Below are 12,819 nucleotides of genomic sequence, written 5' to 3' on the forward strand. Positions count from 1 at the left end.
TTCTATTCATTTATTTTATTGATTTATTAAATTATATTAATTTATATTATCCACTTATTTACCTTTATGTATATATTCACTTTTATGTATTTGATTATGTATTAATCCACTTTGATGTATTTATCTATATTTACACGTGTCTGTTTACGTATCTATTCATTCTGAATATCAGTCTGTCGATCTTTTGTTTATTTGACTGACGTCAAGTGGCTCCACTGAGGTGGCCCTATTGAGCTGGCACAATGTTACCATACTCGTAGTAGTTACTGCTCCTGCTAAAAAGTACCAGGTTTGCTCTCCGGGTAAAAAAAAAAAAAAAAAAAAAAAATCCCAAGTCAGCTTGGCTTCACTTACCAGTAACAGAACTCATGAAATATAACTGGTCGAAAGGCATCCGTATAACTAAATAAAATCATCTGGAGAGACAAAGAGAGAGAGAGAGAGAGAGAGAGAGAGAGGATAAAGGCAGACATTAAGAGGTAAGTCGATTATACTTCTTCCATTATCTGGTGACCCATAGGATGTGGCCGGCAAAGCCAGCAGCGTTGCAGGTCTAACCCATCTCAAAAGAAAACGGGGGGGGGGGACACAATTTTCTTTATATTTGCATGTATGACAGGTATGACTGACAAAGGATGAATGAGTGACTCGCGCACCTGTGACTCAGCGTTCCCCCCCCCCCAACCCCACGGAAATTCCTAGGTCGGAAGCCGGGACAACGTCGCCTGACCTGAGATGCCACGCCACTTAACAATTCTCTTCTTTTCTTTACATGTATAACAATTACTCATATCACCTACAATTTAATGAAAAAATCAATATGTATTTAGAATATTCCATGTTAACATACTCGGGCTAGTGACAGCTTTCAGTATATGCTGAATGTTTTGATTCAGTACGTGACAACACGGCAGACAACACCTTGTGGCTCGCGAGATAATTACAATAGTATAGTGTCCAAGCCAGGAAAATGTCCGTTCAAGTCAGTCCACAAAGAAAAAGTCTGTGTGTGTGCGTTTGTGCGTGTGTCCGTGCGCATGTAAACGAATGAGCGTGCGTGCGTTTGCGTGTGCGTAAGTGCTTCTGTGTGTGTGTGTGTGTGTGTGTGTGTATGGAGTACGAGGGAGTAGCATCTCACCTGTACACCTCCTGACTCTAGGAGATCCCTCGGTCGTCTAGAAGTTGTGCTGCTGCAAAGATGAGAGACCAGAGTGAGTGAGTGAGTGTCGGCTCGGGTGGGCAGACCCTGTGACGTCATGTCGGCGGCGTCCGTTCACCATCGGTTTTACTCCTGATTTTTTTCTCCTTCTCACTCTCTCCCTTTATTCTATTTCGTTTTTATTCTTTTTTGAACAATTATTAAATATATCTGGCGGAAGATCCCATTTTTTCGTTTATTTCCTACACTGTTTTCTAATGTACGAGTATTCCGTTCAGTACTTGCAGACCTATGACAAACATGGCACAATTTTGATTATTTCAAACTCCATGAGGAGCTAAAATGAGAGGGGGGAAGGGGGTTGTGGATGGAAGTGGAATGGATGGGAGTAGGTATGTGACTTTGAATTGGCTACCTCCCTTATAAGAGGGAAAAAACCTCCTTTCAAACTGACGGAAGCAAAAACAAAACCTCCAAGGTGTAGATCTGGGGCTGCCATTTTTTTTATTAGGAAAAAAAAAAATCAAAAGTGGAAATATTATTGATCACAGAGAAATTTGATGCATAATTAGAGCTAGACTCATTCGAGATCCCTTCACGACTGCCCTATGGTCGCCCTCGACCAAGAGGATTTATTATGACGTCATCGCTCTCTTGAGAAGGAAATGACGTCATCTTGCCTCGAGCCTCGAAGGCGCCCTGGGCGACCATAGGTCACTCGTGGGGACGACCATATGTGCGAGGGGGAGGAGGAGGTGGAGGAAGCGGTTTGGTAGGAGAGCGTGGTCGATAAGCTCTCTTGCCCTGTGCGATGCAAGCCAACCCATTCCTACAACCCCCGAGTTCATCCACACATACATGCATCCATGTATACGTACACACACACACACACACACACACACACACACACACACACACACACACACACACACACTCACATCCGACAAATATATATTTGTTTCGACATATACTGTATATGTATGTAATGTATGTGTGTGTGTGAATATGTATGCAATGTGTGTATTTATGCATATGTGCATGCGTCCATGTTTTTTGTATATGTAAACACATGTACTTATGCATGCATGATACACATTTTCGTTCTCGCGTACATATTTTTTTGATGGAGATTTGAGAGAGAAACGTTGTGTGTAGGTTGTGCACATTTAAGTCGTCATTTCAAAGCCAGTGATCTGGGTCGTCCCTTCCAGGACCGAGGGACCCGTGCAAGAACTCGGGAGTTTCTAGTCCAAGACGCTAGACAAGGTAGAGGAAGAGCCGACCAGCCCAGGAAACCGTGATATACGAGTTATATATCCATTTATATATATATATATATATATATATATATATATATATATATTTTATTTTCATATATAACATTTGTGTGTGTGTGTGTGTGTGTGTGTGTGTGTGTGTGTGTGTGTGTGTGTGTGTGTGTGTGTGTGTGTGTGTGTGCTGATACATTGTGACAAGTTGATGAAGGTGGAAAAAGAAGTCACGGGTCTAGTTCCGAGTTCCTGAGTTTATTCCTAACCGGTTTCGCCCTCTGCTTCTTCAGAGGAATGTTTCGCTCTGAAGAAGCATAGAGCGAAACCGGTCAGGAATAAACTCAGGAACTCAGAACTAGACCCGTGACCTTTTTTTCCACCTCCATCATATATATATATATATATAAATATATATATATATATATGTATGTATATATATGTATATATATATATATGTATGAATGTATGTATGCATGTAAATATATATATATATATATATATATAGATATGAATGTATGTATGAATGTATTATATATATATACATTGATACATACATATATATATATATATATATATATATATATATATATATATATATATATATGTATACATATATACATATACACATATATATATATATATATAATATATATATATAATATATATGTATATATATATATATATATATATATATATATATATATATATATATATTTTTTTTTTTCCAGAATGATCGTGCTCTGAGGTCATGCACGAGGGGGAAGCCCGGAAAGGAACATAGTTGGGAGGGGTTGTGAGGAAGAGAAGGAGGAGGAGGAGGAGGAGGTCCTGTACCTGTCGCCTGGGTTGGTGCCGCCGCCGGGGAGGACGTAATAGATTGCGTAGGGGGTCGAGGAGACTGAAGGATTGGTTTGGGCGCCGTTTAGGATTGCCCCGTCGAGGGCGCCGTGGGCGGCCGCCCTTCAACCTTACGGGTGAAGCTTGAGGGTGAGGTGGAGTGTGACTGTTATGGAGTGAGTGCTGGGGATAAAGCGGTAAGGTCGTGAGGTCATGAGGTGAAAGGTCGAGAGTGTCAGGGTCGAGGTCCTCAGGACCTGAGGAGGAGGAGGAGGAGGAGGAGAAAGAGGACGTGAGGCCGAAGTAGCCCAGGTCCTCGGTCTGGTAGTTATGATTCTGTCGGCCTGCGGGGGAGATCGGCCCCAGTCGCGTCAAGGGTGGTCCTGGGTTCTGCCTGAGGGTTCCTCCGAAACTCACCTGGGGAGGGAACTTCGGGGGCGTGAACTGCTGCTGGGGGGTGTCTGGCAGGTCGGGGATTGGGACGCTCGGGATCACAAACTCCTCGACGAAGTTTGCAGCTGTGGAGAGGAAGGTCAACGTTATTAAGGAGGCTAACATCGCTAGTAGCAACGATATAATCCAAAATTATCAAACCCGCCGTTGTTAAGTCTCGATCGCGGGTCCCTTTGAGAGTGATTAGATAATATCATTCTGCATTTACTTGTTTGCTCTTATCTCAAATCTGATAACATTCCGATTGCTTAACTCGCACACACGCACGCACACACACATATACTGTAGATAGGTCATACATGAGCTCTGAACTCTTATCCGGGAGGGTAGTAGCTGTCGATCATGAGCCGAACACGTGATCCAAGACCAAGGTGAATTACACACACACACACACACACACACACACACACACACACACACACACACACACACACACACACACACACACACACACACACACACACACACACACACACACACACACACACACACACACACACACACCACCACCACCATCGTTCTGTGACGTAGTGGACCAAAACGTTATCAAAAGAACATTCGGATCTTGTCCATAGTAAACATGTTTGTCATTAATCATTAAACATATAAAATAAGGAAAGCATTTGGGAGTAAAGAACAACTTTCATTCAACTCAAATGAAGAAGAAGAAGAAGAAGAAGAAGAAGAAGAAGAGGAGGAGGAGGAGGAAGAAGAAGGAAAAAAGAAAAAGAGGAAGAAGAAGAAGAAGAAGAAGAAGAAGAAGAAGAAGAAGAAGAAGAAGAAACAATCTGATAAAATTTCTCCAGTGTATTATTCTTCAATCCATGTCGTTCGTGAATCTTCCCATGTTCCCATATCTAGCAGCAGTCCGGTGTCATTATCGTTTCTTCATCCACATAATCACTCCCAGCTAAGCCATATTTCATTGCTACCACGTTCCCACCACGATTACCTTTTCAGATTTCTTTTTCATTATTTGTAGTTATATTTCGTTTTATTCTTGTTTCACTTCGAACAACCACTTTCCTTTCTCTGAACGTTTCCGTGATTTGTATTTTCACTCAAGTAGTCTCTGATTTGGTCGTAAACTTTATAAAGGGGTATTGAAGTCCTCGATTTTTTTCAACTTTCCATTACCCTTATCCATTATTCATCCCCCCTCCCCGTTTGCTCTCTTTTTCTTTTTTCTTTTTCTTTTCTTCCTATTTCCTTCCTCGTGCCCCACATCTCTCGCCTTCTACCATCTCTTTTTTACTCTCTCCCTCCCTATCGTTATCCTTCCCATCCTTCTATAGTCTCTCTCTCTCTCTCTATGGAGCCCGTGAGTCTTTTGCAAGAGAGGCCATCGGCAACGGTTCTCTCTTTCTCCCTCTCTCTGGAGCCCGTTGGTCTTCTGCAAGAGAGGCCTTGGGAAACGGATCTCTCTCTCTCTTTCTCTCTTTCTCTGTGTTTTCCTCTCTTCATCTCTTCCTCAAGCCTATTAGTACCCTCCCCACAACTCTACTCGCCTCCTTTTCCATCGTCGCTCTCACCACGAATGCTGGAACAAGCAGGCACCCATCACAGACCTCTGTCGACCAGCGTGAGCTGTGGGGGACTTCCCTCCCTCCTCACGTCATTCTCACGCTCCTCCACCGTGAGGCGAATCGTCGCGTCTCACGATCTTTTTTAACCGTGGTCATCTGACGACCTTGGGTCGCGTTATGTGTGACGAATTGCAAAGGTTTCATGTGACTTTCGCAGGCAGCATCACGCGTTTCCACACGCACGCCGTCACATCTCATCCCATTTTTTCTACCCACGATCATATGTGCACACCTTTTGGCGTTCCATTAACGCAATAAACGCATTTACACACTTGTTTGAAATAATCTCCTACGAAAATGTATTTGTGAAAAGATGTATTTCCTTACCTAGAATTATACATTCATATGGGTGTAATTATTTGTTTCTCTCTATCATTACTGTACTATCCTACCATAAAACTAAATGATCAAATATCACTTCCTTTAGTGATTTCATCTGAAAACTTTAGTTTTCTATCGACTCACTGGCAGGAAAACGGTGAAAGAAGCTGGTAGAGTCATTGACAAAATAACTATGCGGCAAGTAGTACTGGGCAACATATTCCATGAAGGGCCGTAAGACAATGCGCGCGCGCACACACACACACACACACACACACACACACACACACACACACACACACACACACACGTACATATGACAAAAGAGAAATAGCATACAATAATAATAAACAAATAAATAGAAAATAATTAGAGAAGATAAAAATGAAAACTACTCACTCTCGGGTTGATCCTGCATGGGACCAAATCCCCCGATGGAGGAAAAGGATGGGAAGGACTCAGGCTGCCCGACAATGAAGCCTTTGCTATCTGGGTTGTTGGCACCGGGCTCTGTAAGTATTGGCAACAGTCAGAGGTCGTAGTCACGATGAGAACCTTCTGGTCGTGTCAGACTCGGGAGTTCGAGCGGATCAGTCGAGATCGGGTGAAAGGAAATGGATACATAACGAGGCTACCAGGGTTCGTATCCCTCCTGAATGAGAAGACCTCAGCCCATGACTCTGAGGTTCTTTGAGGTTCCTGTAGGAGTTGACAGTGTGGGTGTGTTGGTGAAGACGGGTTTAGAAAATAAAGAGAAGTCGAAAGGAGTATATGTGCTCGACTGTGGACAGGCTTTGTGATGAGGTCACTAGAAGCAAGGTCTAGACAAGAACGAGTGTGATCGATTGACGAAAACGGGTTATTTTTCGTTGATGACATCACCATTAATACTACTTCTTCAATGACATATAAGTAAGTTACAAAACTTAAAACGAAAGAAACGGAAACATCCTTCGATTTATATAAACAAAAACAGTGCCCGTTTCAAGTCAACTTTTTTTCATTGAGTCATCTTTGTGACGTCAATAGTGACTCCCGTCTTGTTGTGGTTGACCTGTTCTCGTGTAGACCTTAATTAAGTGCGTTAAATCGTGGTCACATTTCTACTACGGAACTCTAGACCTACAGTTAGGTTAGGGCAGCTGGAGAATAAAGTTGTCTAGCTGAGGTTCTACCGTGTACGTACTTAGGGACACTACAATCTGGAAATCATATTGGTGCGGTAGACAGTTGTGTGACGAAGCTGCTACACAATACTAAAACTGAGGGAGTGAGAGTACACACACATGCACACGTAAATCTTATCCTATATATCACAATGATGTGAAAACACACACACACACACAACGTGGAAGCACACATACACGATTACACCATAATTTGGATAAATAACCATTTGCTAGATCTCAAAGGGACGATCCGTTTCGTCCCTAGTTATCGTGAGAGTGAAAAAATGCAGCGTAAGGATGTCTGTATTACTGTAGTGACAGTGGAAGAATGCAATATAAAGATGTGTGTAGCACTGTAGTGACAGTGGAAGAATGCAATATAAATATGTGTGTAGCACTGTAGTGACCGTGACAGAGTCATGCTAGTCTGTTAGTGTTAGTGACTATAAGCGTGTCTGTCGAATCACCAGACGGTTGAGTGGGGTCAATTGGGGATAAGGAACATCTAAAGTAGGGATGTTAGCCATGGCAAAGCACGTCAGAGAAATGCTAATTTGGGTGTGTCAGCCAAGGCGTCAGGAGAGAGGATGGACCAGCAAACTGGAGAAAAAGTATTCAGCAAAAGAAAGAAATGTTAATGGAAACGAAAGAGAGAAGAGGTAGGTTTTATCCCACGTAAAAGTAATATGGGTGTTGGGGCATCAACTTCCTGTGGTGTTCAAACGTGGGACTGTCGCATACGAAGACGAGATGTAGCAGAGAGCTTTGCGTTTGAACGTCAAGTAGTTCGGTGATGCCTGCACCCACAAACGTGCCTTACATGGGATATAAAGTTCAGGCGACAGTGCAGAATTAGCGGGCGGTCCTAGATTTGTCGCAATTAAAAAAAAAGTCGCTTGTCTTCTAAATAACGTCAGCAGTCTAGTTCGGAAGCCATGCAGTATGTCCGTAAAGTCGGAGGATCAAGCTTGCGCGAGATCGGGACATGAAATCATGCATTTTGGTCCTGAAGCCATGGAGTAAAGTCACTAAGTCATGCAGTCGGGCCAACAGATTTGAGTGCCATGAATCTGTTGTCGACTTTAGTTTGGAGTCTTGCCCTATGAACTTTGCAAGGCTATCTTGTTAGTGGTATAGGGCGATGCAGGGCTGGGCGTGCAGAAGCGGCTTACCCTGGAAGAAAGCGTGGTCGAACTGGCGTTGTTGGGCGATTTCTTGAGGCACAAACGACCGCCGCTGGATGACGATGTCCTGCTGTCGGTTCACCTTGGGGAGACGACGGTTCTGCTGGATGTGACGAGGAATCCGTTCCGAAGACGTCGCCGAACTCAGGCTACGGAAACTTGGACCCGTTCGGAAAGGTTTGGCCAGAAGAGAGGGTATCTGCCTTAGAGAGGTGAAGTCGGGTAGATGGATTATGGGCAACTGTATCAATTTGTTTTCTTTGGCTGAGGTCACCTGTATTTTTTTAGTGCGGTAAACAGGTCTCACGGCTTCTGCAGGTTCCCTATTGTCCGGGCGCTCTTCAGTGACTGAGGCTGCGGCGTCGCCAGAGAAAACTGGATCTTTGCGACTGAAGATGGAGCTCGGTTCTCCGAAGAAAGAGTCCAAATCAAGCCTTTGCCAAAATCCCTCTTGGATGTTACCGAAGTCACTGGTCTCCTCTTCGACTCCTGACGGTCTGTCGAGACTTTGTCGGTTCGCACCGCTGAGGTCACGCTTACCTCTGCCACCGTACTCAGGGACACCTATGTCTCCGAGAGGATGGAGCTGTACGCTGAACGGGCTGATGGGAACCAGCTGCGGGGCGAGGATAGGGTGTTCCGTACCACCTGAGAAATAGCCCTTTGGCTCGGCAGGATCAGTGACACCTTTGTCCTGAGGCCCTGGAGTGACCCTCGGTCGTATCGGCAACGAAGAATGCCTTAGTACCGGTTCGGGGGCAGGGTAGTCCTTGTTTTGAGCCTTGCTTGCAAATGGGTTGTTTTTGTTGAAGAGGTTGTTGATTGTCTCGGGAATGATGGTCTGGTAGGGGGTCTTCAGCAGATTATCGATGGTAGAGACAAGAGTCTGACGAGCTTCGGTCATGGTCGGAACTCTGGAACTCTGTCCTTCCTTCGCGAAGAAATTCGGGAGGTCGAAGGGGAGCTGGAAAGGAGTTGAGGCAGGAGGAGGAGGGCTTCGAGGATCAGAAATCCCGTTTTTCGCCTCGTGTGGTGGCAGCGCCTCAGGGTTTCTGGCTTTGCGATTGTTTTGATCGAAGAGACTTGTGATGCTCTGCGGAACGCTCCCTTGGTAAGGTGACGCGAGCATACTCTCCAAATGACTCGTCACGCCCTCTCGAGGACTCACGTCCCGTTTCCCACGGATCCGTGCCGACTCGAAAAAAGCATCAGGACTCGAATAAGAGGAGAAGGCAGGAGGGTCTGCAACGATTCTCTGGGAAGGCCGGAGAGCTATGAATCCTTGCTGAGGATTCGGAGAGTGTGAAAAGGTAGGATAAGGATTTGAGGAGCTGGGGAAGTTAGACTGAGGGTGTTGGGGATAGGTTGGGCTGGCTGGAGACACGTGTGGAGGTGATGGCCGCCTCGGTTCAGCACTGAGGTCGTCTCCGGAGGGAGCCAGTCTGTGGGGTCCGATGGGCGAGTAGTTCACTGAAGATAAGGACTGGCGCGCAGGCCGCTGGAGTTCATTGCGGTGAAAAAGAGTTTTGAGGGTGGAAGGGACAGGTCCTTGGTAAGGTTCGGCCAGGATGGTGGCGATGGCGTCTGTAACACCCATTCTTCTGCTAATGGTGCGTGACTCTGGGGTCCAGAAGGAGGGAAACAAATTAGAAAGGTCAAGGTCACTGTGAGGACCTTGTCAAGGTCACTGTGAGGACCTTGTCAAGGTCACTGTGAGGACCTTGTCAAGGTCACTGTGAGGACCTTGTCAAGGTCATTGTTATGACTTTGTCAAGGATAGTGTAAAGACCTTGTCAAAGGTACTGTAAAGACCTTGCCATGGTCGTTGTTGTGGGTTTTGTTAATCATTGTTGTAATGACCTTGGACAAGGTCGCTGTAATGATCTTAGGCAAGGTCACTATAGTGACCTTGGGCAAGATAGGATAGGGTTCCTAAGATCATGTAGTAAAACCAGGTAGGTTGATTCGCGAACAATAATGACGTATTTCTAATTTAATTTTTTTTAGACATCAGCACTACCATTGGGTTATAATTCCTCTTAGCTTACTCTTAACTTCAGTATGGAGACAAACTATGAGAACATATTCCCTATCGAAAACAGACCGATTTTAATCTAGAACAAAACCCAAGAACATGGTGTTTTGAAAACAGTGTGGTAGCTCAAGTCAGTACACTTTGTAGCCAACCAAACACCGACGTCCCGTCCTTCCCTGCCCCTTGCCTAGACGTTGCTCTTTGAATTACCATTCAGTCAGAATCCGAAGCACTCAGACACTTGTCCAACCACAGAGAATTTACTGAACTGATAGAGAGCTGGATTTCATCTGAAGTGAATTCTTTGTTGTAACGTAAGGTACTGATATGAGATTGAGTATCCATGTCTAGAGATGTCTAAATGTTTAAGTCATATGTGAAATATAGAAAGACTTACTGCTAATAGAAAATTATAATCACCCTTCAGTAAATAGATAGATACCAATAACGACATATAAATTATCGAAAGCATGTATGTAAGCGTTGTTTAACTACCATGCAGGTAGATAAATAATGAAAGTGGTTCTTGGGAACTTTGGTGTCTGAGAAAGCGAACAGTTGCCAGATACCACAACTGAGTAGCGCTAGATAACTAGCATTTTTTAAGTCTTTGTTGTTATTGTTTTTGGCTGTAATCGGCTCCACCATCTGAGTTACACGAATTATAATCTATCTTACCTATTTCCTAGAGTAAAACATGGTATGGTGTGCGTAGTTTTCTGTCATAGAAACACCGTGTGAAGGCTGTAAAATACCGATGGTTAAAATTATCTCTTAGTGTGTATTGTGTACAGATTCATGTGCGTGCATGTGTGTGTGTGATTCACCATGGTCTTGGATCACGTGTTGGACTCGTGATCGACAGCTACTACCCTCCCAGAAGAGAGCTCAGAGCTCATGTATGACCGATTTATGGGTAATGCTGTGACCAATGTGTGATTCACCATGTTCTTGGATCACGTGATGGACTCGTGATCGACAGCTATTACCCTCCCTGAGGAGAGCTCAGAGCTCATATGTGACCAATCTATGGGTAATGCTGTCACCTTACACGCACGCGCGCACACACACACACACACACACACACACACACACACACACACACATACACACACACACACACACACACACACACACACACACACACACACACACACACACACACACACACACACACACACACACACACACACACACACAAAACTCCCCGTCCACAAGAGTTGGAGGAACGACTCACAGCGGAGTGATACTGAAATTATTTCAGCCCTGATCGGGATTCGAACCCGGACCTCCGTAGTGGCAGCCGGGAACTCTACCAACTGCGCCATCGAGTCGTGTGTGTGTGTGTGTGTGTGTGTGTGTGTGTGTGTGTGTGTGTGTGTGTGTGTGTGTGTGTGTGTGTGTGTGTGTGTGTGTGTGTGTGTGTGTGTGTGTGTGTGTGTGTGTGTGTGTGTGTGTGTGTGTGTGGTTGTGTGTGTGTGTGTGTGTATGTGTGTGTGTGTGTGTGTGTGTGTGTTGTGTGTGTGTGTGTGTGTTGTGTGTGTGTGTGTGTGTGTGTGTGTGTGTGTGTGTGTGTGTGTGTGTGTGTGTGTGTGTGTGTGTGTGTGTGTGTGTGTGTGTGTGTGTGTGTGTGTGTGTGTGTGTGTGTGTGTGTGTGTGTGTGTGTGTGTGTGTGTGTGTGTGTGTGTGTGTGTGTGTGTGTGTGCGCGTGCGTGCGTGTGTGTGTGTGTGTATGTGTGTGTGTGCACCAATATCGGGGTATCATATGTAACAACCTATATACATTAATGTTGAAATGTATAATCCAGTATATGTAATGTCTTACACACATGACTGACAAATTGTATTAAATATAATAGCTTAGCTGGAAACCCTGGAACCTAAGTGAACTACAAGAACCTAAACCTCCAAACGGATCAGCAGAAGTCTAAATCACTGTTCCAATACTGGGTATGAATCTGAAAATTGTGTTTGTGTTTCGGTTTCGTCCTGCGGGGCGAGTTCGATGTCTAGCAAGTTCCTCCTGCGTACCTGCGAGGTTGCCATCGAACTCATAGGTGGGAAGACCAACGTCGAAGTCTTTGGGGAATCCTTTGGAGAAGTCTTCGAAGCCGGGGTCGCTTCTCAATCGCCTCCTGGAAGAAAATGGTTCTATCAGAGACTGAGACCACCAGGCGCTTGTCGTACACGAAGCATAGACCTAGAATATCTAGAAATAGATTCAATTTGGAAGTAGGTAGAAACAACTTTACAACCGTGTAGTTAATGAATGGAATAAACTTCCTGCACAGGTAGTGCAATGTAGTTCAGTTTGAAGCTTTAAGAATCATTTAGATAAACACCTAAGCAAGATGCTGTAATGATTATAATTTATTTTATATTATTTGTTTTTGTTTTGTTATCATTTGTCTGTTTGATTTTCATTTATTATTAGTTGTATGTCAATTTATTATTATTTACTATTTACCTGTTTGTTTATTATTTAACTATACCTATGCATTTATTTATGTATTTTATTTGTTATTTATATTATTATAGTTTTTATTTATTATTTCATTATTATTATTTTTTTTTTCGCATCCGACCTAGATATGGACCAGGAGGTCTCCTGTCGGCATGCTCCGCCTTTGTAATACATAGAATACCAAGGCCTAGACCTAGAACACTAGTAACACCTAGAATACCAAGACCTAGACCTAGAGTACCAAGAATACATAAAATACTAAAACACCTAGAATACCAAAAATATCTAGAATACCTATACCTAGACCTAGAATACCAAGAATGCCTAAAATACCAAGACC

The 12,819-nt window shown here is 44.0% G+C and overlaps 1 protein-coding gene across 1 annotated transcript in view; it reads right to left on the reverse strand.

The window, feature by feature from the left end:
• Positions 1–12,819, reverse strand: part of LOC143033588 (uncharacterized) — a 52,576-nt gene that overhangs the window by 2,659 nt on the left and 37,098 nt on the right. Inside the window, exons 3-6 of the mRNA XM_076199079.1 lie at positions 12,047–12,150; positions 7,969–9,600; positions 6,027–6,137; positions 3,685–3,785 (exon numbers count right to left, since the gene is read on the reverse strand). Of these exons, the coding sequence (XP_076055194.1) occupies positions 3,685–3,785; positions 6,027–6,137; positions 7,969–9,600; positions 12,047–12,150 (1,948 nt within the window). The remainder of the gene's footprint in view (positions 1–3,684; positions 3,786–6,026; positions 6,138–7,968; positions 9,601–12,046; positions 12,151–12,819) is intronic.

Source organism: Oratosquilla oratoria, chromosome 16 (assembly GCF_046742065.1).
Source record: "Oratosquilla oratoria isolate Oo_2021 chromosome 16, ASM4674206v1, whole genome shotgun sequence".
Lineage (NCBI taxonomy): Eukaryota > Metazoa > Arthropoda > Malacostraca > Stomatopoda > Squillidae > Oratosquilla > Oratosquilla oratoria.